The sequence below is a fragment of the Ctenopharyngodon idella genome, chromosome 15 (genome assembly GCF_019924925.1).
Source record: "Ctenopharyngodon idella isolate HZGC_01 chromosome 15, HZGC01, whole genome shotgun sequence".
In the NCBI taxonomy this organism is placed as follows: domain Eukaryota; kingdom Metazoa; phylum Chordata; class Actinopteri; order Cypriniformes; family Xenocyprididae; genus Ctenopharyngodon; species Ctenopharyngodon idella.
Window position 1 is genome coordinate 27,056,067 of NC_067234.1, and position 27,558 is coordinate 27,083,624.

At 37.9% G+C, this 27,558-nt stretch overlaps 1 protein-coding gene across 4 annotated transcripts in view; it reads left to right on the forward strand.

The window, feature by feature from the left end:
- grik4 (glutamate receptor, ionotropic, kainate 4) overlaps nt 1-27,558 on the forward strand; it is a 329,903-nt gene that overhangs the window by 244,733 nt on the left and 57,612 nt on the right. For all 4 annotated transcript variants that reach the window (XM_051861113.1, XM_051861111.1, XM_051861115.1 and 1 more), the window contains 3 exons: nt 20,525-20,686; nt 25,135-25,287; nt 25,682-25,786. In XM_051861113.1, coding sequence (XP_051717073.1) covers nt 20,525-20,686; nt 25,135-25,287; nt 25,682-25,786 — 420 coding nt within the window. The remainder of the gene's footprint in view (nt 1-20,524; nt 20,687-25,134; nt 25,288-25,681; nt 25,787-27,558) is intronic.

The window sequence follows — 27,558 nt, forward strand, 5'->3', positions numbered from 1 at the left end:
TTTTTTTTTTAAGTTAAAACAACAATTCTTTTTTACAATGCAGGATACATTTTTGTGTCCAGTTACACTTTTTAATTTTTCTAGGTAAACATGCACTAAACAGATGGGTTTTTTTTTTTTTTTTTTTTTGAAAAATTGTGATGCATCGCGCTGTTTGTACCACAAGTGCCGTGTTTTTTTAAATGGTCTGTCAAGTTAAAGAGATAGTTCACCCAAAAATGACAATTCTGTCATCAATTACTAACCATCATGTTGTTTCAAACCTGTATGACTTTCCTTCACATCCCCTTTGCAATGAAAGTCAATGGGGACCAGTGTTGTTTTGGACCCCACTGACTGTCGTTGTATGGACAAAAATAGTTGTAACAATCTTCAAAGTATCTTTTGTGTTCTGCAGGAGAAAGAAAGTTTTGTAACAACATAAAGTTGAGTAAATAATGACAGTATGGAAGAACTATCCCATTAAGAATAGTTGTAAACGCATCTGGAGACTGTTCACGTTACGCTTCATCTAGCTTTTATTAAACACAAGAGCGTGTCATGTATGTACAGCCCCTAAAAGTGTTAATTTAACAAAGTATGCTACTACCTGTCATGTTAAACCTGCTGTAAGCGATAATTACTGGTTTCCTAAACATTGCCCTCGCCTTTCATTATTCAACCAAATAACCTCACAAGCATACACCATTGGCAAAGATCTGCCTCCAAATCTTCCAATTGGCTGAAACTTGAAGGGCTCTTTTTTTCAGTGTAGTTTACAAAGTGTAGTGGTGTAACAGAAACAATATTATGATATTTCTCAGGACACATATTTCAGTGGTATCGGATTGGTAGTAAGGATATTTATGTGTCATTCCAAAAAAAGAGGCCGTTTACTGCAAGTTTAACTTTGACATGTTGTAGCATTGTGATCAGCAAAAAAATAAATAGCCACAATAAAACAACAAAAGAGATTAGTGTTTTTTATTAGCATTTTTTTTCTTAAGCATATAAAACACAATCGCTATCTTTTTGGACCAGGTTTTTGAAAACAGGCCATACTGCTGAATCACACATGATACTGTTTATAGCTCTTTCAAACACTAAAGTCTTTGCTGGTCCAACTGTAATTAGGAAGACCAGTTTCTCTTTCAATTATTTGCTCCGGCATTTAAATTTTGGAGCATTAACCAGCAGGAAGGAATTACAGAGAAGACTTTTTTTTTTTTTTTTGTCAAAGATAACTGCAGAAAGGGAAGGTTTTTTCACGGTTTGTAAACAGCAGGAGACATTGTTAAAGAGGCTATTGAAGTCGTACGCACGGAAAGCAAACATTGGCTGGTGTTCAGAGGTAAAGCAGAGGACACAAGGTAACAGGCTGTGAGCTGGGCTCAGGTGGGACCCGAGACAAGATGGAAGAGAGTGACAGTAAGAGGAAAAAAAGGAAGGAAATGAACAAGACCATCTTTGGGTGATTTTGCATAAGTAGACCGTATAAAGACTTGGTCAGCATCACCTAGCAGTTGTATTTCTGTGGAGCTCTCGAAGACTTCTCAGCAGCCCCACGAGGCCCAGCCTCACATGACACTGATGAATGGGCTGCCATGCCACTCGCCTGTGTAATTTGTTTTTTAATCATTTCAGGTTGCTGGTAGGGGACAGAAAGAAAAGTCACATGCATCTTGTCACCAAACTGATATGTTGGTTACCACTGACAATAAACCTTGTTTTGTGGTATTTACCGTGGTATTTGTTATCTTAGAGTGAGCTAATACAGGGATGCCTAATAAAAATCATATGTATATTATATACAGTGCATGTATAGTATAACGTGGGTCAGGTAGCTACAGAATTCCCTATTAAATTTAATTCCGATTGGCATGCTCTTAACTCTTATTCATTTTGGTATATTTTAGGAAAAATGTTCATTTTGCTTGCATATGATAGAAATTCACTCTCTACTAATTCTGTAAAATATACAAAGCAGTGTTTTAGACTGAATTAAACTGGTAACTAGTCTTTTTTTTAACTGCTTACTAAAATAAATTAACATTTTGCGATTTGTGCTGGTTTTGTTTTTGATTCACTACAAAGAACTGCCTCAGAGTCATTGGTTTGTGATTCAGACTACACTGTTTGTGCTAAAAAAAAAGAAATGGCTCATAAGAATCATTTGTTTGTGATGAGTTTTTGATTTGCTAAAAAAAGTTCAATTTCAGTTGTTAGTTTCAGCAATCAGGCTACACATAATGTATTTAATTAATAAAAAATGTGAAAATCTATATATATTTTCTCCCAGCCTTAGAGTAAAGATATACGGTCACAATAGCAAAAATTGTCTATTGTCAGTAGTGTAGGTTAAACCAAGTGTAGGTCAATGTGGCAAATTCTCCTGACAAACAATCTGTTGTGAAATCTGCGTAGGGAAATTCCAGATCGCATGGATTCTTATTGAAATGGCTTTTTTATTGTAAATGTGACCGCACCTTCAGGTTTTTCTATGCAAGGACCAAATGTCCACACAAGAATAGTAAAACTTTAAATTATTAACCAACAGCCTACAGTATGATAAAAATGCCATATTAAAATGACAAAATAATGTCTTTATTCGAATCTAAAAAAGAAAATAGGTTTGTGTCAGGGCTTGACACTAACTTGTTTGCTCACCTGCCACTGTGGCTAGTGGTTTTACAAAGTTATTAGGCACTCAACATTTTCACTGGCCACAATTTTGACATGGGAGAAAACTGCCATATACTTGCCAAGACCGGCATTTTGACATTATTTTGTGTATTTGACTGTTTAAGCGCAATAAGCAGCGAAAAAGAACTCAATTTAGTACTGAGAGGTGGCTTTGGGTGTGAGCACAAAATCTGCAGGAATGAGTAAAATTATGCACAATCCCACACTGAAATTCAAACCCTGTAACACCAACAATATTCATCTGGAGCAAATGAAACAAATGAGTGAGGGGAGGCAGGTTTGTCTTAACTCGCTGTCAGAGAGATGAGAGAGCGAGAAAGCACAGCGTTTCATATATTTCAGTATCGACTAAAATTTAAAGACTACAACTGAAAAATAGTATATAAAATTCAACTTGCCAAAGTGGCTAGTAGGAGTGACTGCGTTACAGTCCACTGCTGAAATCCACCTTCATTTGGTGGGTTGGCGGGTGTTAATGTCAAGCCCTGGTTTGTGTAAAGGTTAGGCAATAAAATGCAATTAGCTCAATTTAAAAACAATAGAAGTTAATGGAAAGTACAGAGCATAAAATTAATCAAATGTTTGCTGGTGTATGGGTGTGTGTGTGTGTATGTGTGTAACCATCTGCCATTCTTTATTTATTCATGCGCTGTGATCTCCCTCTGCATAAAACAGCCTCATTTTGGAGTGTCCTTTCCACTGAGAGTGCTGACTGGCCTTTTATGTGCTGTGTACATTTTCGTTTGTGCGTGTGTGTGAAAGAGAGAATTATGCAGGGTCAGTGGTAAGCCTGCCGGGGTCTCCTCATAGTCAGATCTCTTCACAGTAGCTGATAGAGAGGAAATGAAGAAAGACAGACCAGACCAGGGCAGCTGACCAAGGACGTCTACTCCTATCAGCCCGAGCCGTCTACACTGTTTACCCCCTATAATTCAGCTCTGCGCCCAGCCCTGGGCCGAGGGGAGAGATGTACAGCTGACCTGGTAAAGAGGCCTAATCAGCTGTTCTGCAGCATTAGCTCCCTCCACACTTCCCATCAGGAAACAGCCTCTTTCTCTTGCCAGCTTGCTTGCTAGTTCTTTCCTGAATGTGTGCTTGTATGTGCCCTACTCACTTTTGATGCACATGTAAGGTGGTCCGCACAAGGGCCCGCAGAGACTAATGAGCAATTATGCTCGTCATTTGGCCATCATTAAATGGATTGCAGGGAGATGCGCACGGGCCTCAAGGGACAAATGAATTCCTTCCTTACAAATCTATCTTTACCAGATTTGGCTGATAAGGGCTTATGAGATAGACCATGTGCTCCTTGAAACATTAATTCAGCAAACCAGCTGCAGGGAAGGGCCTCGTAGAGGAGAAGGTCATGAATAATCAAGAAACAATCGCTCAATTCGGATAATGGCACCTTCTGAATTAGCCGTGATCGCGCAATCACTGGAAAACTTTCCATTTATCGTGAAGCACCAAGAGCAGCACCTCTGTGTTTTTATGATACACTTTGTCGAGCACCCTAACAATCTGTCCTATTAGCGAGAGTGGATGTAAATACAGCTATATCAGTTGATATTTATGGAGAAAGAGATGCCATAGGACTGGATAGATTTCTTACAGTGTCTGTGAGTTCATATTTGGAGAACTCTTCTTTAAAGGGATAGTTCAACCAAAAATGACAATTTATTTACTTAAGTCGTTCTAAACCTGTATGACTTTCTTTATTCTTCACATTCTTAAAAGAAAAGGTTATATATATAGAACCTTAAAAGGTTCTGTGAGGTGCTTCATATGATTAATTTATGGATTTAGTTTTAAATAATTTAGTTTTAATTAATTTTCAATCTAAATATACTTTATCACTAGAAAATAGAAATAGAATTGGAAAAAAAACATTAAACATGAATGTGTTATGCAGTCATTTAAGGCATTTCTCCTTATAAACAGTAGAACCTTTTTGTCATAAAGGATTCTTTAAAATTTAGTCAAGAACCCTAGGGTTCTGTATACTGTAGAGTCTTTTCTTCTAAGGCCCTTTTTTTCAGTAAGTTATTCAGTAAAGAGCATTGAGTGATTTTCTGTTTTTTCTTTTGTTGTTTCATATTAACAGCATATATAGCAGTAGTATATTACGCTGCTTTCACTTTAATACACAGATCTAATATACACATGCGATTTCGTAACTTGCTGTTTATGTTCACAAGACTGTGTTTTGTGTGTTTTTGACATAACCTTGTGTGTATTTGACAGTTGAAGTGCAATAAGACGTGAAAGAGAAATTAGTTTATACTCACAGGACGCTCCGTCTGACATCCAGTTTTCTGTGCGTGTGTTACAGATGTGTGATTTTAGAAAACCATATATCAGAAGTTTAGTATGGCTTTAAAACGCATGCAAATAATAAACTTTCATGGTGATGAAGAACTGCAATGTTACGTGAGCGTGACTGCGATAGAGATGATAATCAATAGATGTTTTAGTTTTTGGCAGAGTATCCAAGACACTAGCTTTTTTTTTTACCTGGAACTTCATTTAGACCCAGGTTCCTGCGGTCGAAACACACTGAGTACCACCCCAAAGCTCCTAGTTCCTGGGTAAAGTTCCTGCGTTGGAAACGCAGCTATTGTGTGTCAGGCTTGGTAGCTGTAATAAAGCGCACGATGAAGGTGATATTAAAAAGTCTCCAGAAGATAAAGTAATTCAAACAATAAACAGGAGAATAAACCAGGAGAAACTTGACATAAAGCTAGACCAGGAACAGACAGAACCAGAGGGTTTACATACACATGTGCTGTGTCTCATTTCGAAGGCTGCGTCCTCCGGAGGTCACATTCGAAGGTTGCATACGTCATTGAGGCTGTATCGTTTCAGAAAAGTAAGTAGGACACTCCGAACGTGACCTTCAAATGCTTCCTTCTTTCACAGGAATTCGGAGGATGCATGAGGTGTATCCTTTGCTGCTGCAGATAGCCCACAATTCTTTGCGTCACTGTTAACAACCGTCATTTATTCGAAAAAAAATAAATGGCAGTGTCTGTAAATGTACATACAAGCGAAGATGTGTTTAAATAAGTAGTTTCATGCTTGTTTTTGTTTTAAACTTTGTTCTTCTTAATATCCTTCTCCTTTGTCTCTGTAACAGATATCTGTTGTACATAAGCCAGCTCCTCAAGCAAAATAAAACAAGTAAATACATTTTCTTTTCAAATTACTTTACAAATGTATTAATAATTTTCATTCATTTGCTGAGAGCGCAACGAGGCTGCCATGAACGTATTGGCATAGCAACGATATACTTCCTGTTTCCTTTCCTGCCTGTGTGTCCTACGAAGGACGTCTCGTTTAATTCAGGTTAAGGACACTCCACATACCGCATCCTTCACAGGATTCGTCCTCTTGAGGATGCAGCCTTCGAAATGAAATGAAATGAAATGAGACACAGCTATGGAGAACAGAAGACTAGCCGAGACTAATTAACTAGACACACCTGAACTGAGGACACTAATCAAATCAGTAACCTAGGATACAAACAAGTGGAGAACTGAACTAATTAACAGACTAGGGGTTGAACAAAGAAACTCAAACATGAACAGGATTGAGAAGCAGATCTACAAACTCAAAACGTGACAATGTGTAAGTGGCACACATTTATTTTGACAGCCATGTTAGCAGGTCACAGCATTCACACTGCCAGTGTAAGCAGTGCCTATTTTTGCCATCTGTAGGAGTGCTGAACTGCAAATACTTCATATAAATTTACTTACAAACACAATATTTTACAATTCGGCTTTTGTACATGTGTTTGGCAGACAGTTTTAATCTAAAGTGACTTATTACATTGCATCCGTGTATACATTTTATCTATTTCGTTTTTTTTTTTTTTTTTTTTTTTATGAAGCAACATAATAAATGGGTTAAACTACTCCCCCATTGTTTGAGAAAAAGACATCTTTTGTGCTTACACATGCTGTCACAGGCACACAAAATCTCTTTCTATTCAGTAAATCTGTCTCAATCCAGACTATTTAAGCGGCTTATAATTGCACTTTGGGATTTGGGTTCCGTTCTGTGTAGATTAATTACCATTTTAATGTAAATATGAGCCCCTTCCTCATGTATTATTAGATTTCATTATGATGAAGTTTGAAATAATTCTCAATAGCCAATTCCTGATAGCACTTTGTATAATTTATGGCTGTTATCAAACATAGTATGTCAGAAATAATGTTTTTTTTTCTGTTTAGAGCCACAGTTGCGCAGCAGAAACAGAATTCAGCAGCTATGTGAAACAGGCCTGACTCTCTCTCTCTCTCTCTCTCTCTCTATCTCTCTCTCTCTCTTTCTACTTCTACTCCTCCGTCATGAATTCCATCAAAGTGATTTGTTCTCCTTAGTTCCAAACTACTCGGCTGGATTAAATAAATCACATCAGCTTAGCTGCTGGGGGGATCTGATGTCATTTGAAGGTTGTGTGAATGGGAGATCGCCGCTGATTCTCATCAGGGCTTCGTATGCGCTGCCTCACAACATATTATGGCCATCGTCAGCTGCCACTCTGTCTTTCTATCTCTATCTGTGCCTGTCCTCTGTTTGTTTTGTTCTTCGTGTTTAATTTCCCTGTCACACGGTCCTGATGCGCCCTGTCAGACATGTCATCACCACAGCGCTTCAAGCAGGGATCAGAGCAGAGTCATACATACAGGCACAAGCAGTGTGGTCCAGCCGCTGATGGCTGAGGATATCGGGCTGACCGTTCACGTATTCATTCGTGTTTTATTACCATATCATCTGTTTTTGCTAAGATCACATTGCTCCACATCATCTGGCCCATTAACATGTGTTGCTGTCCTCTATCTACACAGACAGCTTCCTTAGAATGCAGCACCATATTTCAACCTCACATTGAATTCATTTACTCTATATTGTCAGTAACTTGTTGATCTATATTTCTGTCGTTCTATCTATCGTTCTATCATTCTATCTATCATTCTATCGTTCTATGGTTCTATCTGTCGTTCTATCTATGGTACTATCTATCGTTCTATCATTCTATCTATCGTTCTGTCTATCGTTCTATCTATTGTTCTATGGTTCTATCTATCTATAGTTCTATATGTCATTCTGTCTATCGTTCTTTATAAAAACGGATGGTTTCGGGCCTTGATTCTGATTGGTTGAGCCACGTTCAAAGCTGTTGTAAAATTCCCAAAAACATACAGCTGACCGTATTACATAAGTATTGCTGCACCACTGAGTGTGTATGTTGCTGCGTCTGTCTTGGCAACCACTCTTAGCAATGTAAACATATGTTTGTTCTCAATTGATTTTGTTCATTGAAGCTTACTGCATTATGTAGAAGAGTATTGTGAGAAATATTGAGTGACCGAGTGTATTACCTGCATTCAGATTTAGCATTCTTCTACAGGTCAGTATTTTGTTCATAATAAAAAATCCGTTTGAATGTCCGCTTTGATCTTGTCCTCATTTAATGGGTTTTCCCATGCCCTGCTGACACTGACAGCGCTAGTCATTTCCGTGTTCACAACAAGTTTCAATATAAAAATCTTTGCGACTGAGTGACTTGCTCATAAAGACAATCTTTGCTGCCATCTAATGGCATAATAAATGTAACTTTGCTGTTGCTGTTCATGATCAGGGACTATTTTTTTCCAGCAGAAGTAATGTTTTTAATGATTTTACTTCATGAAAGTTGCATTGGTACATATTTTATGGCTTTAATATTTGTATTGTGCGGTAACCATTTTATAAAAGCAATAAGCCCCGTGAAGCCGTGATTTACAGTGAATTTATAACAGCTAAGGGGGTTCCTTTCCATGTTGTGCCTAACAACGCCCCTTAGCTGTAATAAATTCACTGTAAACCACGGCTTCACGGGGCTTATTGCTTTGATATATCTTTTTATCACTCTGTCATTCTTTCTGTCTGTCTTTTGTTCTATCTATATGTCTGTCTGTCTGTCTGTCCGTCCATCTTGTATGTGTGTCTCTAAGGCCTAAAACTTTCAAACAAGGTTTTGCAAGGCCAACGTTCAATTTCCTTGACTGTTGTTTGATGCATGAAAAAGTAGATTTTTAAATAGATGGAGGTATTTTTTTTTATCAGTTTTTTTTTTTCCTGTAACCATTCATCCTGTTTTATTCGTTGACCCTATTTACCAACAACTTAGCTCATAAATATCTAGATCATCTATAAACAATCTATGTCTAGTTCCCACCCTCTTGGACTCCTCCCAATGCAATGACATGGTGGAACGACGCTCAAACACATCAATAGCGATCAGGTTCACAGCACATGGATCCGTGAGATCTGAGCAAAGTCGTTTGCACTGACTTATGGAAGCCAGTGTCTATATCGTGCTTGTCAATACACAAAAATCATTATTCAGGCGTGAGGACCTCTCATGGTTTCTGCCTCTCTGTTTAGATTTAAAGCTTAGCAGTCAATAGAGTGTGTAATGAAAGAAACGCTGTAATAGTACGTGATCAGAAAGACTGTAAATTTGCCTGATATTTGCAGCTTGTACATTTAATGTCTTGCCTTTTAAGCAGTAATGAAAGCTTGTGAGCAATGCCATATTAGACGGCCTTTAAGCATTTCTTTACAGCTTGTACAATTGCAATCAACGGCGTTAAGCACAGATTCAATGGTCATATCTTTGCTAATAATAGTCATTCACTTTAGTGGCAAACTTCATTGGCTCTGCTTAACTTTACGTTGCATGTCTAAAGCCTTGTTGCATATTGATTAGTTTCTGTCAGCTTGATTGCAGTCTTACTTCCTCTGCGGCCTTGATTACTCCCTGTTGACAAATGTATTGAGCTGATAGCACTCACTGAAAGTTCCTGCCGTCGCCCCTGATGCACAGATAAGCGTGGTCTACATTCATTCTTCCCAGAAAACGTTAGTATATGTCCCTCAGGCAATAAGCAAATGATTTACAACTCCCCTGTTTTATAATTATGTAAAGTGTTTGAGACCTCCTTATCCACGTCTGCACTAATTACACAATTGGGGGATTTATCTCGGTGAAAGTACCAAAAGATCAATCTTTTATTTTTCAGCTGTGAAAAACATGAAGCAGTGCCTGATCTTTGGCACCTGCTATATTGAGTTCATTAGATGCAAGCAATGCCAGTGCCCGCTCCCTACCATCAATGATTGAGGGTTTGCTTCATTCACTCTGCATGTCCAGTCTTGCCTCAGACGATCTGTAATAAGGATAAATGGATCTGAAATTATATTCTATTACTCTGAAATGATCAATTAGCTGTGCTCAGGCTGCCGTCTTAGCTAGTTTTCTTTGATTATTACACAGCTCTTTGAAATACTTGATTCTGATTGGTCATGCTTTCCATTATGCAGTCAAATATTTTTGTGAAAAAAAATCTTTGCTATTTTAATGTCTTTTGTAACTCTACCATCTGTAGATTTTCATATGAACAAGAAGGCGTAACCTTGTGACACAAGCAGTAAAGATGTTACATTATGGCTATGTATGTTAGATTGCAGATATCAGTAATATGTATAAATTAATTTAGTTGCAGTGTTCGTGTTGTTGCTAGGCTGATTGTTATGTACAGTACACATTCCATGTTATAATGAACTATTATTCTTAGCGGAAAAGGTTAAAAAATATAAACATGAGGGTTAAATGCTTTCATATCCATTTATTTATGGTACTGCTGTTTTATTTATGGCAAGTAGCAGTGTGGTAAGTGGCAAAATGTACAGAATTGTTTTACATTATCACCTGCGTATTTTTTATGCCAAGATCCATGTATTTGGCATAAAAAAAAAAAAAAAGATGGACATTGATTTCATATAAACAAACGGCCTACTTTGCATGCAAAAATGTAATTAATATCTAATATAAATTGCACAGTCAACAGAGTGTGAGTGTGTCAGAGACTAGTGTTGTAAAATAAAAAGTGAGCTCTGCAGTCTGTCTGCACTTCAGTAGTGAGAGCTTCATGTCTTTGTCATGGTGATGGTGAGAGAAAGAGCTGTTCTGTCCAGTTGTGATTTAATCTCAGGTGTTGGACAGCATGCAAGACAGACCATTATTTCTGATGAAAGGTGAGGTGAATCTAGTCCAGCTGCATTGAGAAGAGATTTGGAGATAACAGCGTGGGATCAATCACCGATCCCTGGTGGACCCCTGAACAGGTTGACTACTGTTTTCATACAGTAGATATGGCCAGTATAACAATATCCACCTCACTGCTGGAGGTAGACAGAACTAATAATCGACTGTTGTTGTCTCCACACGAAACCCAATAGTAGACTAATTTACTTTTCTGTTGTCATTTCCACCAGTTATATTTGCATAATTTCATGTGTTCCATCTCTTTTTGTAACACCTAAATATCACTGTCAGTTTCACTCCACTGAACATCTGTCAACAGATTAGTTTTCGCTTAATAAACGCTGGGAATGTGTAAAATAACCAGCTTGTGCTACTTGATCTGTCTGTAATGCTGAACGACAGCTCTGTTGTCGATTAGAGGCTTGTTTGACAAAGAAACATATGCCAGACCCAGACTTTATTGCTTTAAGACACAATCTATCAGGATGGAATGGCATAAAGCCAGTGGTTTGCCCAAGATATAGGTTATACAATGCAGTTTGCGCTCGGAAACTTGATTTGTTGTGCACAAAAAACAACAGCGATAATAATCTGAGGACAAAGAAGTAAACACATCGGAGGACAGAGTTGGATCTCTGCCACTTTTCTCCTTCTGTGTTTTGTAAAACTACCTAAAAAATAGTTGCCTTTCTTTTAGCAAAATACCTACAGGGCTACAACTAATGATTATTTATTCAATTATTGGTCTAATACGTTTTATAAAAAATAATCTCTTTATATTGAATATCATTTGTTTGACTTACATGCACACTCAAGTTTGTTCAATAAATTCTGCATTAAAGGGTTACAGTAGTTCACCCAAAAATGAAAGTTATATCATCAATTTTTCAAAATTTCATTAAAAATACAATTTGTGTTTCAAAGATGAACGAAAGTCTTATGGGTTTGGAACGATATGAGAGTAATTGAGGATAGAATTTTCATTTTTGGGTGAACTAACTCCTTAAGTTTAACAGGAAAAAAAGGGAAACACTTATTTGAATTTCTAACATTTAAGCAAGTTTTATGCTGGAGAAACCACCAACAAAAGTTTGTTTGAAGTGCTTAATATAAAACATTGTCATGTTTTGGATCATGTGCTTTTTTCATGCAGCAGCTCACTCTCATGTAACTGGCTTAGACTCACCTATTCGATAATGAGTTTGTTGACGATTATTTTCATTGCTGATTGATTAGTTGTTGCAGACATGATAGAGAGTTTACACCATCTAACTTTGGAAAGTTCAAAATTGTGGGGTGGGCAGGTGAGTGACAAAGAGTGACTTGGCCTCTGGAGATTGATAAGAAAATGCCAAGGGCTGACCAAAGTGATAATACCAGGTTCATTTCTGTCAACTCTGACAGATCACCTTCCCTTACAAACCTGTGGCCTTGCCTCATTTCTTCATGCACACACACACATTATACACACTCATTTGCACAAAAGCATACATGCATTTTTCAAAGTGCTGACATATTCTAAGTGCTTATGCATTCTGTTATCATACCTCAGAGCTTTTCCATGCCATCAGAGGTCATTAATTTGTCATTTGTGAATAATTTAAGGCACAAATGCAATTTTGTTTCCTGTTCAGGTTGGGATTTAAGGCAAGTGCAGACACTTTGCTGTATTTATGAAGACTTTTGTGGACACTGGATTAATCAAGTGCACTAGATTAGTCTGTCGGCAACATAATATGTTTTGACTGCTGCTGTTGTGGCAGGTAGGTCTATAATGTGAGAAATAAAAGTGAAAGCTTATGTGACATGCTCTATCATTTTGAGTTAAGATGTCAATTTTATCACAAAGTTCAAACAAGAAATGTTGTTTCGACTTTCTTCATTGCGCCCTGACAGATTGCTGTAGCAGCCCCAGTTCAAATGGCAGCACAGTGCATGTGAATCGATTATCTCTTCTGCTTTTTGTTAGAACAAGAAACAAACATGAATGTATATCTGAGGATACAGTACACCTTACTGAAATGTATCATCACACAGTCAGTGTTTTAAACACTGAAAAATATCAGTAGAACAGTATGTAACATTACATTTACCTCAGGAAAGTCATTCAGTGGCCATAACTTATTAGTCAACTTGGGGGAAAAAAAGAACCAAAAAGAAGAGCATATCACTAAATATATGCAAACATGTTATTTATGGATGTTTGGATAGACCTGCTATTTCTGTCAAAAATGTTTGAAAATGCATAGAACTTCACTTTGTTGGTTGCATAAACAGCTTAGATTAGTCAAGTTAGTCATCTCATTTTGTTTTATTTGAGACTGGTCATAATTTTTTTTCAGATACATAAAAATGTAGATTGGTCTAATTTGAATCTAAAACGTAAGACTGCTTACCCCGTGGCTAACTACTAGCTAGTCAGACTAGTTCTTAAAGTGAATTTTTTTCTATCGAATCTATTGTATAAAATTCAAGTTATTGATCTTATTGTGAGCAATTAATCTGTGCTTTGTTTCACTCAGATATATGTTAGAAGAAGAAAAAAAATCTGTTGATACTTTTGTATCATTTTGACTTTAAGACACAATCTTAACATACTGCCTGTTAATGGTTAATGTGGCACTGCATTGTAATGTCATTTTGGCGTTCTTACTGATTTCTCTAGATGTAAGTGAAATTGCAATATTCCATGGCTATATATATGTGTGTGTGTGTGTGTGTGTGTGTGTGTATGATATTGCATATATTTCTTGTGAATGTCAGTGTGTGAATCCAATCTCAGTCTAAGCAATGAGATGACTGCAAAATACAGGCTTACATATAGTAATCCTATCTCATGTTCAGCCATCTAGTGTGTGAGAGTGAGAGAGATGGAGAAAGAGAGGAAGAACTCTTTCCACAATGTACTAAACACTGTCAACAACTATAATCATTAGCAGTCAGCAGGGATCCCTTTCTCTGATTCATGCCGTGAATTTACATGCCAGTTAATACAAGTGTAAAATTACTTATATCTGCCAAAAACCCTATGAACGATTCAGCTGTTCAAATAATCACTCTCAGAGATTTCATCGGCATCGGTTTAAATCGGCATTCATTACCTCTTTAATTCATGGAGTAAAAAGTTGCTGCTTAACTGATGTTATCATTGAAAAAAATCGATATCCTATTCATTAGTATGTATCTCTAGCCTAGAGTTCAGTTCTTCATAGAGCCTAAAATGTTGCTTTTTTGCTGTTTATACATTGATAGTTGTTTATATGAGATAGTTCACCTCAAAATGAAAATTCACCTTTGATGTCATTTCAAACCCATATGACTTTCTTTCCTCTGTGCAGTACAAAAGTATATTTAAAAGACTGTGTTGATCGCTCTTTTTTTATGCAATTACAATGAATGTGTACTGGAGCTTTAAAGCTTTAAAAAGAACAAAAAAGCCCCATAAAAGTAGTTCATGCAACTCATGCGCTATATTCCAAATTTTCTGAAGTAATATGATAGCTTTGTGTAAAAAAAAAAAATAAAAATAAAATAAAATAAAATTGTTTGAAATTGCCTTCTCACTGTAGACCTGTCAGTGTCTTTTCTTAGGTTTTCTTTGACGTGTAATTGTTACAAAGCTAATTTGTGCTGTAAATGGAGTGTATTCTTACGTTTGGGCAGAAAAATAATGATTAGAAATTATAACTTATATTATGCCTGAATGCTCAGTTCAATGGATTGAGCAGGTGCATTAGTTAGTCAGTAATACTGTGCATCAAATAGTAAATCGCTGAATGAATGAGTGATTCAGTGAGTGAAAGATACTGTCTCCTCTTGTCTGTGAGGAAAAAAGACAAGTCTGTTTTATTCTCTCTTGGCACTTTTCCACCGACACCATGAAGGATGTTCACAGCAAGCAACTCTGAACATCATAACACCAGCCTCTCCTACATAATCACACCACTCAGTGCTAGGAATCAATTAACACCCACAAACGAACACCTAAATCATGGCTCTATATGAGAAATTTGAGTACAGCACGTCAGTGAGTCACGTAATAGTTGAGATAGGACTCAGCTTAAGTTCTTGAAGTTTTTCAGACACCCCAGATTTCTGTCTGAAATCGCATAATCTGAGGTTTTTAGGTACTTCTTTTGAATAAGTAATTACTTCAACCTTTAAAAAAAGGCATGTGAACTACTGATCATGCCAGCGTCATTTTTACTGCCATTCACAAATCTTCATCTGTGCACTCATGGGATGGTAAAATGTCCATGAACCACATTTCCATGATTCTCAGTCATAGTTGGGTAAACTTCTAGTGGTCTAGGAAACTTCCAACAAATCATATTTTTGCATTCCCATTTACTCAAGTAGCAAAAGAAAAAAATCAATTATAGTAATTATATGACTTTATAAAAGAGGGGAAAAAATGACAATAGATTGATTACATTGGTCAGAAGAGAAAGATGTCAAATTTGCAGTCACCGTTGTATTACTCATGCAGCAGCGTTTTCTGTGGTTCTGTAGTTTTCTGTGATTTAATGCCAAGGTAATATAACATAGTGTTAAAATGCACATAAAATTAAAATAAATATATGGAAACAGTTGTTATGTGAATTTAATTTGGGCATAATACTCATTTCACATACTATTTTTCACCTAGTATATCTTATGGATGTTCGGAAGGAGCCATGGAGTTACTTTTGATTCATTAGTTTGTTGTGCTGTGTTGACTTGTGATTGTATTTGTGCCAGTTAATTTTAGTCCTTTTCTTGTGTGAATGCTGTTATTTGTCATAATGAATATTAGATTGTCAGATCCTTGTCCTCATTTGTCCTCTATAGACTGTCAAAAAAAAACCAAAAAAAAAAAACATATATTTTTAGAGGTTAAATTGGTTTAGTTTGGGGGCCAGACCTGTGGTTCGCACCCTGTTTTACCACCTATCAGGGTTTAGTATTTCTCCCGGGAGCTAATTATTCCAAACTCTGTTTGGCTGTGCCACAACAAACAATATGCATGCATGCATGCCACTATACAGTATGTGTGTGTGTGGGAAAGAGAGTCTGCCAGCGGTGAAGCAGCAAGCTGGCCCAGGTTCTGCTTTTCTGATTGATCTTCGGGTGACAGGCTGTGTCATGGGGCTCATCGCCAGCCTGTCAGCACCTCACCTCTCTTCCTTCTCCTCTATCCAGTGTCTTTTCTTCCTGTTCTCTCTCTCTTTCTTTTCCTCTCTTTTCCTCTCTCTTCTGTCATCCTGCCAGAGATCAGGAGCAGCTGCTGTCCCAGGGGGTCCAACTGTCTCCTAGATGCTTCTTCTCTTATGCTGGCCAAATAGTTAAAACTGTTTGTGTGCATGTATTTATGTGATATGTGGAATTTTAGCGCATCTTGTTCACTAAAAGCGCCCACACGCTACAAAATAATCAGGGCGATTTTGAGCCCAATTCTCCCTTTCTGACAATCCCTAAAGTCCCTATTATCCTGATAGTTCTACAGATTATCTTATCAGATTTTCCTGTGGTGTGAGGTGTTAACAGTGATTGAATCTGCTCGGAAGAACATCGGGCCACACTGATCTCTTTGTAAATATTCAACATGTTAAATATTTACGATCAGAAATCCTGTATGGGAGAACCCCAAGGAAAGCGAGCTGATGGAAGCATAGCCTGTATTTTTTTCCAGCAAATTTTCTGTAAAAAGCAGTCGAAATAATATTATCGCCATTTCTTCTTGCCCTTCGTCCGCCATGTTTGTTTACTCTAAAGTCGCGTTTGGCCGCAAGAGATTTTGTGAGATTTCCTGTTCACAGTCGGGATTCTGGTTGTTTGTGAGTGGAATCTGATAGTGTGTGGTGTGCTGTTTTGGTCACACCGCAGCACTCCACACAGTATAGGAACAAAACTGTTAAATCTATGATTTTTTTTTATAGTCATGTTTGATATGTTTCTGATAAGATTTTAAAAATCTTTTAGTGTGGGCTAGCCTTAACTCCTCGCAATCCAGTTTAGCCAGGTGTTAAGTGTGATCTTAAAGGATTAGCTCACTTTCAAATGAAAATTAGCCCAAGCTTTACTCACCCTCAAGCCATCCTAGGTGTATATGACTTTCTTCTTCTGACACAATCGGAGAAATATTAATAAATATCCTGATGCATCCGAGCTTTATAATGGCAGTAAGCGTTACCAAACGAGTATGAGCTGAAGAAAGTGTCTCCATCCATCATAAACATATTCCACACATCTCTGGGGGGTTAACAAAGGCCTTCTGAAGCGAAACGATGCATTTGTGTAAAAAAAAATCCATATTTAACAAGTTATGAAGTAAAATATCTAGCTTCCACCAGACCGTCTTCCATATTGAAGTTACGAAGAAAGTGTAAAATGGCGTCGCGTCAGTTATACTTTTTCTGTAAGTTGAAGAGGGAAGGCGTAGGACGTAGCGTAAGCTTTTTGAACTGTGAGAGTTTTACACTTTACAGAAGGCGGTCTGGCGGAAGCTAGATATTTTACTTCATAACTTGTTAAATATGGATTTTTTTCTTACACAAATGCACCGCTTCACTCTAGAAGGCCTTTATTAACCCTCTGGAGCTGTGTGGAATATGTTTATGATGGATGGATGTGGATGGAGATACTTTCTTCAGCTCATACTCGCTGATCCCGCTCACTGCCATTTTAAAGAAAAAGATTTTTTAATAGTTATAGTTAACACTGCATCACGCAAATTGTGTTCATAACGTGTTTGTGCTGTTATCTGATTTGCATAATTTCTTTAGCGAATTAGGCACATGTGCAAATGAACGGTGCTATTAGTGGGCACAGTTAATTTTTAGTAAATGCTGAAGTGTCTGCTCAATCACACATGCACACACTCCACGCATACTGCGGGATATTCGATGACCTTCCGTGTCGTGTATGAGTGGCCCAAAGTGCGCCACAGTTAATGACTGGCTCATTTACACTGTCTCTGTTTTAATGAAGTATTAACATGCGCTCGGAGAGTAATTACAGGTCCGTTCCCGTCGGGCTTGTCAGACTGCTCCAGGGAGTGCAGATGGAGGAAGGGTCAACTGTTCACACTCTCTTATATGCTAATCAATATGAGTCCATTTACAATAAAGGTTCATTTGCAAAGCGGCATTATGATTAGACAGCAGCATTACTCTGATGTTTTGTTTTTTGGGTTTTATTTTTTGGATTTACATCAGCAACAGATTGTAGCTTGCGGCATATAATATATTAAATATGTCTCAAAAATTGCTTGCTAATGAAATATAACTATTATATTATTCACTTTTTTTAATTAAGTTTGAAGTTTGCAGTGAGTGTGAGAGTTTCAAATAAAAGTTTTAGTGCTGGAGGTGCTATAATTACATATTTTGATTATGTTGTTTTGATATTTTTCATTTGAATGGAATCAGCCTTGCGTCTCTAAGCATGTTTGGACGTGGTTTTGCAGCATTGTGGTTGCCATCAGTGCAGGAGACGGGCCTTTATTTAAATCAGAAGCAGACATGGTCATCTTTTAGTGAATCAGAGAGGCCGTGCCACCTGCAAAATAAGAAAAAAGGAGCTTCTGTTATCTACAAGAAGATTCAGCGCTTTTTCTCCCCCGAGTTTCCTCTGAAACAAATGTCTCCTGAAGCTCTGCAGTGCATTTTAGTCTCTGCACTCCCATGACACTGCGCTCCCTCCTTTTCTTCCTGTCCTCTCGGCAGAGGCTTTAATCCCATGCAGTGTGCGCTACCCATGGCCCGGGTGGCTGTCCTCATCTGGCTTTGTGTTTGTAATGAGAGGGCAAGATTGTGTTGTCTTTGATCTGAGGTGCTCCAGTCTTGCTGCATGCTCCCTCATGTAAGGCTGGGGATTTGCTATTGTGTGTGTCGGGATCATTCGCTCACCTTCCATGACCCCTCCTGCGCACACAGCTTCCTGCTCTTTTTTTTTTTAACTATTCATCATTCTTTCTCAGCCTCATTTCATGTTTTTTTTTATTCTCATTTAGCCTCACCTCATCTCATTCTCATCTCTGTCTTCTAGTCTCAAGTAATCCTGCGTCTTCTCATCGAGTCTCTTCTCATTGAGTCTTATTGTGTGAGTCACTTCTTTAAATGTTAGCTCATCATGTCTCTTCTCATCCAGTCTCATTTCATCTCATCTGTCGTATCTTGTTATCTAGTATCTTCTCATCTCGTTTTGTCACCTGTCTTCTCTTCTAGTCTCTGCTTTTGTGTCTTCTCATGTTCTGTTTTCTCCTGTTCTCTCTTATCCTCTTCTCAGTCTCACCTTGTCTTGTCTTTTCTCTTCTCATCTAGTCTCCTCTTTGTTTTCTACTGTTCATTTTGTCTCTTCTCTTCTAGTCTCATCTCATTTCATTTAATCTTTTCTGCCATCTAGTTTCAGTTGATCCTGTCTCGTCTTGTCTAGTCTCATCTCGTTCCATAGTCTCACCTCTTTGTCATATAGTCTTTTAATTTATGTAGTCACATCTCATTTCATCTCATCATTTCTCATCTAATGTTCTTTTCTTTGTTGTCTAGTCTCATTTCATTCTTTCTCTTCTCATCTGATCTCATTTCATCTCATCTAGTCTCATTTAGTCCTCTCTTCTCTGTCATCTAGTCTCAGTCCATTCTGTCTCATGTCATCTAGTCTCATTTCATCTCATTTAATCTCTTCTTTGTTGTCTAGTTTCTAGTCTATCCGTTCTCTTCTAATCTAGTCTCATCTTATTTTATCTCATCTTTTCTCATTAAGTCTTCTCATCTCTGTCATCTAGTGTAGTCCATGCTCTCGTTTCATCTAATTTCATCTCTTCTCATGTAGTCTTCTCTTTTTTTGTTGTCTAGTCTCAGTTCATCCTTTCACTTCTCATCTAATCTCATTTCAGCTCATCTTTTCTCATTTCAGCTCATCTTTTCACATTCTGTCTCATCTCATCTAGTCTTGTTTCATCTCATGTAGTCTTCATGTAGTCCTTTCAGTTCATCTTTTCTCCTCTCATCTGTCTTATCTGATATTTTCTGTTTTTTTTCTCTGTTGTTATCTAGGCTCACTTCATTATGTCTCGTCCCACCTAGTCTCATCTTTAAGTTATTTCCTTCTCTTCTTTGTCTAGTCTCAGTTCTTCCTTTCTTATCTCATACAGTCTCATCTCATGTTTTGAGATGAGACTATATGAGATGAAATGAGATCTGTCTTCTAGTCTTAGTTCATCCTGTCTCTTCTCATCATGTATTTTCTCATCTCATCACTTCTCTCCTCATCTCTTCTCGTCTCATATTATCTGTGTCATGGGTCCAGCACTATAACTCCTCTTTCTCTTCACATCATCATGTCCCTTGAGCCAATGACAGCGGCAGAGTCATAGACTGTAATACTGTCAGCAGGAACTGCAGGAACATCTCTATTAACCTTCATCTGATGTACTGCATGTACTGGGACGCAGACTGACAACACTGCGGACCTTTTCTCACCCACTTTCGCACAATCTCCAAAGTGACCCTCATGGGATCTGAAGCACAATAGCTGCTGGGATTTGCTCTCCTAAGCATTAACTTTTGCTGAATTGAATTACTTGTCCCAGGAATTGGCAGAATTACCTCAGTGCTTGTTAATGAGCCTGACGATATTGTTTTACTTCCTATGGGCATCATTAGGTTGTTCAGATTCGACAGGGGACCTGAGCTTGGCAGTTTGATAAGAAGCACTCATGTTGGTGAATTAACTTGAACATTTTCTCTTCCCTTGCAGGAATTCTCTCTGCTACGATTGGACGATTTAGCTGATCAACGAGTCAACATCGTCGGGTTTTCAGTCTTCAACAGGACACATCCCTTCTTTCAGGACTTCGTCCTCAGCCTCAATCGATCCTGGCAGGAGAACTGTGATCATGCGCCTTTTGCAGGAACACCAGTAAGGCAGAGGAACTCTCAGTTAAAGATGCTTTTGAGTATGCATAGTTAAATCAATTTAAAGGGATAGTTCACCTAAAAAAACTAAGTTTTGTGATTTTATTTAATTTCTTTCTTTCGTGAAGCACAAAAGGTGATGTTACGCAGAATGCCCAAGAAGCCTATTTCCATATGATGAAAGTAGATGGTTTGTCATTATAAACTCCAAAAATGACAAAAAACATAGCCATAAGTTCACTTTGGACTACATTTGTGATACTTTTTTGTTTATTTTGGAGCTTGGCATTATAATTCCACTTTCATTTTAAGGAAAAGAGCAGCTTGGACCTCTATCCTAACATCTCATTTGGGGTTTTACGGAAAAAATGAGATGTGGAATAACACGAGGGTGAGTTTTAAATTTTGGGTGAACTATCCTTTAACCCTTTGAGCGTTACGGTCCCACATATGGGATTTTTATTTCTGTGCCCCTGAGAGTACGGTCCCACATATTGGATTTAGAACATTCTGTGACATCACATGACTGCCAGATTCAAACTGTGCTTTCATACTTTGGCTGCGAGACGGACACGCTCAGCGCTTGTCATATATCACAGCTATGCAGTGTTTTCAGCCACATAATGTTTTTTTTTTCAAGGTTTCAGACATTTAAATATGCATAAGCACAAGTAAAACAATACATTTAGAGTTTATAAAATACACACTGATGTCAGACATCAGTGGAAGCAGCAATAACAATCCATTCAAATATAATTTGCCGACATTCATATCAGACACACATAATGGGCCTAAGTAACTATAAAGTTTACTCTATTATTCTTCCAGCTCACCAGCCACTTACTTGCATGTATTTCGGGAGAAACTGATGAATTCACATGCTGTAAATCCGACTGACAGGACTCTGCGAACTGCGGGGCAAACTAAGATGGTGGCGCCTGTCTCGCGTTATAGATCAAGATAAAGATAATTTATAAAGACTTTTAAACGACAAAACACACTCACACATATTTGAGAATCGGAATATCAGATAGTTGATGACATGTTAAGCAAGTTTGTGAATATTTTAAATAAAAAAGGAAAAACTAAATAATAGCGATCCATCTGTCATACAGTGTTATTGTGGCTGCGTTCAGCGTGCGTGACACGCATGACACGTTGCCATGGAAAAAATCACTCTGGGGGGTCAGTTAGAATATTTTAAACTCACGCTTAAAAGGGTTAAAAATAGTCCCTTTCCATGTTTATTTCTAGTCCAGGGGCTAGATTTATGATACTTTTTTGTTCATTTTGGAGCTTGGCATTATAATTCCACTTTCATTTTATGGAAAAGAGCAGCTTGGACCTCCATGCTAACATCTCATGCTTATTTCATGCTTATTTCTAGTTCAGGGGTTTTCAAACTTTAGGTCGCAGAGTGGGAAAAGATGGGTCACTCAATGTCACTTGGCTGCACATGTGAATGACACACACACACAAACAGTTTGGTCTAGGGCTGCACGATATAACAACATTAAATAGAAATCGCGATATTCCTCAGTGTAATTTTCAAATCACATTGGCGGCAAATTTATTATATAAATGTCCGCTGCGAGTTTTGAAGCGCATGTGCGACTTGTAATAACAGTGAGGGTCTCAGAGTGACTAGGGCCGCATTATTAATGACAAGAAACTCGTTCGTTCCAATCACTGCGCTGTATTCTGCATGAGATTGCATTACAAATGTCACAAAAAAGGCTGCTTCAGGTCTGTTCATTCATCTCTGTCGTCTTGTTCAAGCGCTGTTGTCTTTCAGAGACCTATACAAAGGGCGTTGTTTTCATTCCTTCGTGTGCATTTGGCAGCCTACCAACACATAAGGAAACATAAGCATTTTCTGCGCTGAGCGCCGCGAAGAGTTTAACAATACTCGCAGCGGGGATTACAGTTCATATCCAGACCGGAGTGAGCAAGTTTTTATGGACATATTTCATATGCTCTTTAACATTTGTAAATGAAGAAACTGAAATTTGACAGTTGTACTATAAAATAAAATTATTTTTATTAAATACTTGATTTCTGTCATATCAAACTTTTGAGTAAGATTAGGTTTCAAATAATCTCAAATATTTTGGTGGGTCTTGAGATAGATTATACTTGTCTAGGTGGGTCCTGGAATGGAAAAGTTTGGGAACCCCTGATCTAGTCCATGTGCTTAAAAAAAAAAAGTCATTTATTTGTAACTTAAAGATGCTGTGTTAATTAATTTGGTACAGCCTACTACCCATGTCCTCTTGCTTACCTTGAAACCGAGGCCTATGGCTGTATAATTCATCACACACAGTCATACACTCACAGTGAGGAATACACACACCCTGCATGTTCATGTCAGCCCAGTTATTTCCAGCACTTTTGAAATGAAAACATCTGTGTAATGTATTATTACTCATCTCAGTCTCCATCAAACATCCAGGGAAGCTAAAAAAAAAAGTTATCAAAGATCAATCGGTAGCACATTTCTTCATCTGATGTAAGTTGTTAGAATTAATTTTACATTTTTGTATTCTAATTAAAGCTGCAGGGGGGAAGAATTTTGAAAAATAAATGCCTACTGCTTTTAGAAACTAGTTCTGGTTGCATTTCTCATTTAATTAGGTCTAATCTTTAATTAATCAGAATATGGTTTGTAGTCTGGCAGACAGATGAGAGAGATAACAGGTCTAAACCCCACAGTGAGACTCAGCTCTGTGTTACACACTGACCTAGAAATGCAAAGCCTCAACTAGCTTAGCCTAATGTGCTTGATATGGAAGATACTAACCGAACAGATATTTAAGCCCTGGACCTCATTAGCTAAAGTCTAGACTGGCTAGTCTGTGCAGAGATTAACCAGCGAACCTGCATATCGGCAGCGCACAAAGATTGTCATTCTGCATTCGCCTAATGAGAGCAGCCAGGACATTTCCCTGCGTGTGACCAGAATAGTTACACTGTGTTATTTTTTTCTACAGAAAGGAGAGAAACGTAGGCAACAACATTTACACAGACTGCTATTTTAGTCACAAACCCATTCAACCTTCCCTCACAACACACACATCTCCACCTCCTCTAAGCTGCTGTGCTGTTCCATAATGCAGCATAACATAGCTTCATTTCAGAAAGATTTAGCATCATAATGATGTCAGAGGAAAAGGAAACTCCACAGCCTTTGCTGCAGTACATTGACACACCATCTGATGTAATTAAAGTGGTCAGTAATTCAGTTCCAGGGGGCTGAGGAGGCAAAGGATGTGGTGGCTATATTGCAGTAATCAACGATGAAACAAACATATGCAGACACCCAAAGACCCTTTATTCATATGTGTTTTATAAGCATTTGATTTTACAGCCACAGGCATTGATGGGAAGTTGTTTTTTTTTCTTTTTCGTTTGCTTCATCTTCCACTGTTTCCACTGCTTTCCGGTAGATATTAAAACATGGTTCCAAGAATTTACTCAAGAGCATCATTGAGACCATGGAGGCACTCCAATTCATTCCAAATGTGTTCAAATTGGATGCTGGCTGCTTTGAGTAGCTCAAATATATCCACCCTCTTGGAACCATCAACATTTCATTTTTAGTTTAAATAATACAGTTTGAGTATACTGTATTCACAATACATTATAAATAATTGACTATTATTTTATATATTATTATAATATGTATTATTTAAAATGTATTATATAAAATGTATTATATATATATATATATATATATATGTACATTTATAATGTTACAAAAGATTTCTATTCCAAATAAATGCTGTTCTTTTGAACTTTCTATTCATCAAAGAATCCTGAAAAAAAAAAAAAAAAATTATCACAGGTTTCCACAAAAATATTAAACTGTTTTCAACACTGATAATAATAAGAAATGTTTCTTGAGCAGCTAATCATCTTGTGACATTAAAGACTACAGTAATGGCTGTTAAAAAATTAAGCTTTTCCATCACAGGAATGTTCACAGTTTTACTGTACAGTGTATTATTTTGTTTTACTTTATTTTTTTTATCAAATAAATGAAGCCTTGATAAACATTAGATTTGAAAACGTTAAAAATCTTGCTGACCCTAAACTTTTGATAATGTGGTTTGGTAATGTATTATATATTATATACTTTATTTAATTAAATACTAGTTTATGGTCTATGGGGTTTGTAGTATATTTTCAACTAGCAATCCCAAGATCATGGGTTTTATTCACATACATCAAACTCTATGTTTTTCCCAGTAAGTCACTTTAAATAAAAGCATCTGCCAAATGCATAAATGTAAATATATGTTCTACCTTAAGTATTTATTTCTATGGCTGAACACTTGTCAAAATACTTTTGGCCATAAAGTGTAGGCTATATCTGTCTAGCATTCTACAGTTGGGTTGTATGGCTTTCTGTTTGCTCTGTCTATGCGTTTACTCTTATGTGTGTGTGTTCAGCTTTCGTCAGCGCTGCTGTTTGATGCGGTACATACAGTGGTGGCAGCCGTGCAGGAGCTGAACCGTAGCCAGAATGTAGGAGCCACTCAGCTTTCCTGCAAGTCTTCTAAGATCTGGGAGCACGGCACAAGTCTGATGAACTACCTGAGGATGGTAAGAACCGCAGGGAGAGCCCACAAGCTGCCAATCATCTCACCTGCTGCCGTTGCAGGCTCATTTATCATTTAGTTTTTGCTCTCTGTACCACTGCGGCCCACAAACCCTCATCAGAACTGCAGCCTTCAGCAGAATGTGTGAAACTGAGACACTGTGTCTTACTCAGCCATTAAAGATTAACGACCATCAACTTGTCATTACTGCATCATCCTATGCGTGACGTACAGAGATCTATATACGTTTCCTGCATTGTGCAAATGCTTCTGGTGAGAAGCTCTGGTGTCCACGTATCTCTATAAATCGATACAGCACTGAAGGCTTGTGTGGCTGTGATCTGTGATCGCATGATACCCCCAGGCGTTAACGTGTCTCTCTCTCTCTCTCGGGATAGGTAGAGTTGGAAGGTCTAACAGGCCACATCGAATTCAACAGTAAAGGCCAGCGCTCGAACTATGCCCTCCGGATCATGCAGAACAGCAGGGATGGCCTAAGGCAGGTAAAGTAACTCTCAGCCACACCAACCCATCAGCAAAAGGTAAAAATCTGTGTTTACGCTTCTGTCTGCCAGGAACACAATGAGATTTCCTGTCCGTGGTCACACAGATGTGATGTAAAGGTGAAGAAATCCTCTAAAAGCACATTGTTTTTTCCCCAATCCTCAATCAGAACACTTGAGCGGAAATGTGTAGGAAGGAAACTGGATTTCATTGTGCCCAGCAGGGTTCGGCCAGACCAATTGTGATGAAATTATTGTTAATTAGCACTTTCGTGCTCCTGTGATTTTTATTGGCGAGTTTGGATGTAGATTGAATTGTTGTTGCGGCGTGAAGCATGGGCTCTCGCAGGTGTGCCATCTGCCATTAGGACACAGAAAATCAGTTTGAAATTTAAAGGGATAGTTCCCGAAAAAAATACAAATCTGTCATCAGTTAAGGCGGGTGTACATGGTGCGAATTCTGATGGTAGGAAGAACGTATGTCCACGCACACGTCACGAGTGAGTTTATCTAAAAAATTGTACGGACGCAGTGATATACGACACAATTTTACGACCTGCCGATTTCCGAAGCAATCGTTTCCGTGTGTGTCTGTCTGTGTGAGAGACAGAGAAAGTGAGAGATTTAAAAAGCCTAGTTACACACTATAACTAGCAATAGCTGTAGTTATAGGTAACATCTCATCTGATAACTGTAGCTCTTGGGCGATCTGCTGTAAAATATCATCTTGGACGACTCTATCATGGTACACACTGCTTGACACATCATACAGCGCTCGCTGTTCCTGCCAGAGTTCAGTGAGTTTATCCTCCTTTTCAATGGTCCAAATTCACTGTGGCGCTGTCATCTTTCTTCTTCTGTTGTTTTCCTTAGCTGCTGATTGGTCAACTTCAGATAGATAGACAAATCAGCTCGTTCAACCGCACACGTCACGATAGCTCCTGAATTTTTTCAACATTTTTAAAAATGATAAGGAGGTCAGGAAGTGCTTGTAAGGTACTCTACTCGCGATTGAAAAAAATTGCCTGCGAGCTCATACAACAGCAAAAATCGCACCATGTACGCCCGCCTTTACTCACCCTCATGTCGTTCCAAACCCATTCAACTTTTATTAATCTTCAAAACACAAATGAATATATTTTTAATTAAACCTGAGACATTTCTGACCCTTCATTGAACGCCCATTACATCAAAACATCATAAAAGAAATCCATATGAATTGAGCAGTTTAATCTAAATCTTCTGAAGAGACATAATGGTTTTATAATGAACAGGATTTAATTCACATATAAATATTTATCAACACACATTGAGCTCATCAAATATGGTAAATGGAAGCGCAAACGTGCTTGCATGAAACGTGGGAACAAACCTCATTAGTTCTCCCTCGTCAAACAAGCAAATTTGAAGCTAACTTAGGTTGCTTGGACTAGAAATGTCTCAAGTTTCATTAAAAATATCTTCATTTGTGTTTCAAAGATGATCAAAAGTCTTAAGGTTTGGAACAACATGAGGCTAAGTAAAAGAATTATACAGGTAGACTACCTGACAAAGACCAAAAGGGTCGAAACTTTGTTTATCCATTATTAAAATGGAGTCTGAGAGCATAGTGGCATAGTGTGCTGTCCTTTTGTTCTTTTTTCAAGGCCGTCTTGGATGGGTTTTTTTTTTTTTTTTTTTGGTCATGCATCTGCTCTAAAGATTTTTGGGATGTGCGTGTACCATTTCACTTTGAGTAACATCGTTTCTGTGTTGCACTCCACCCGATGAGG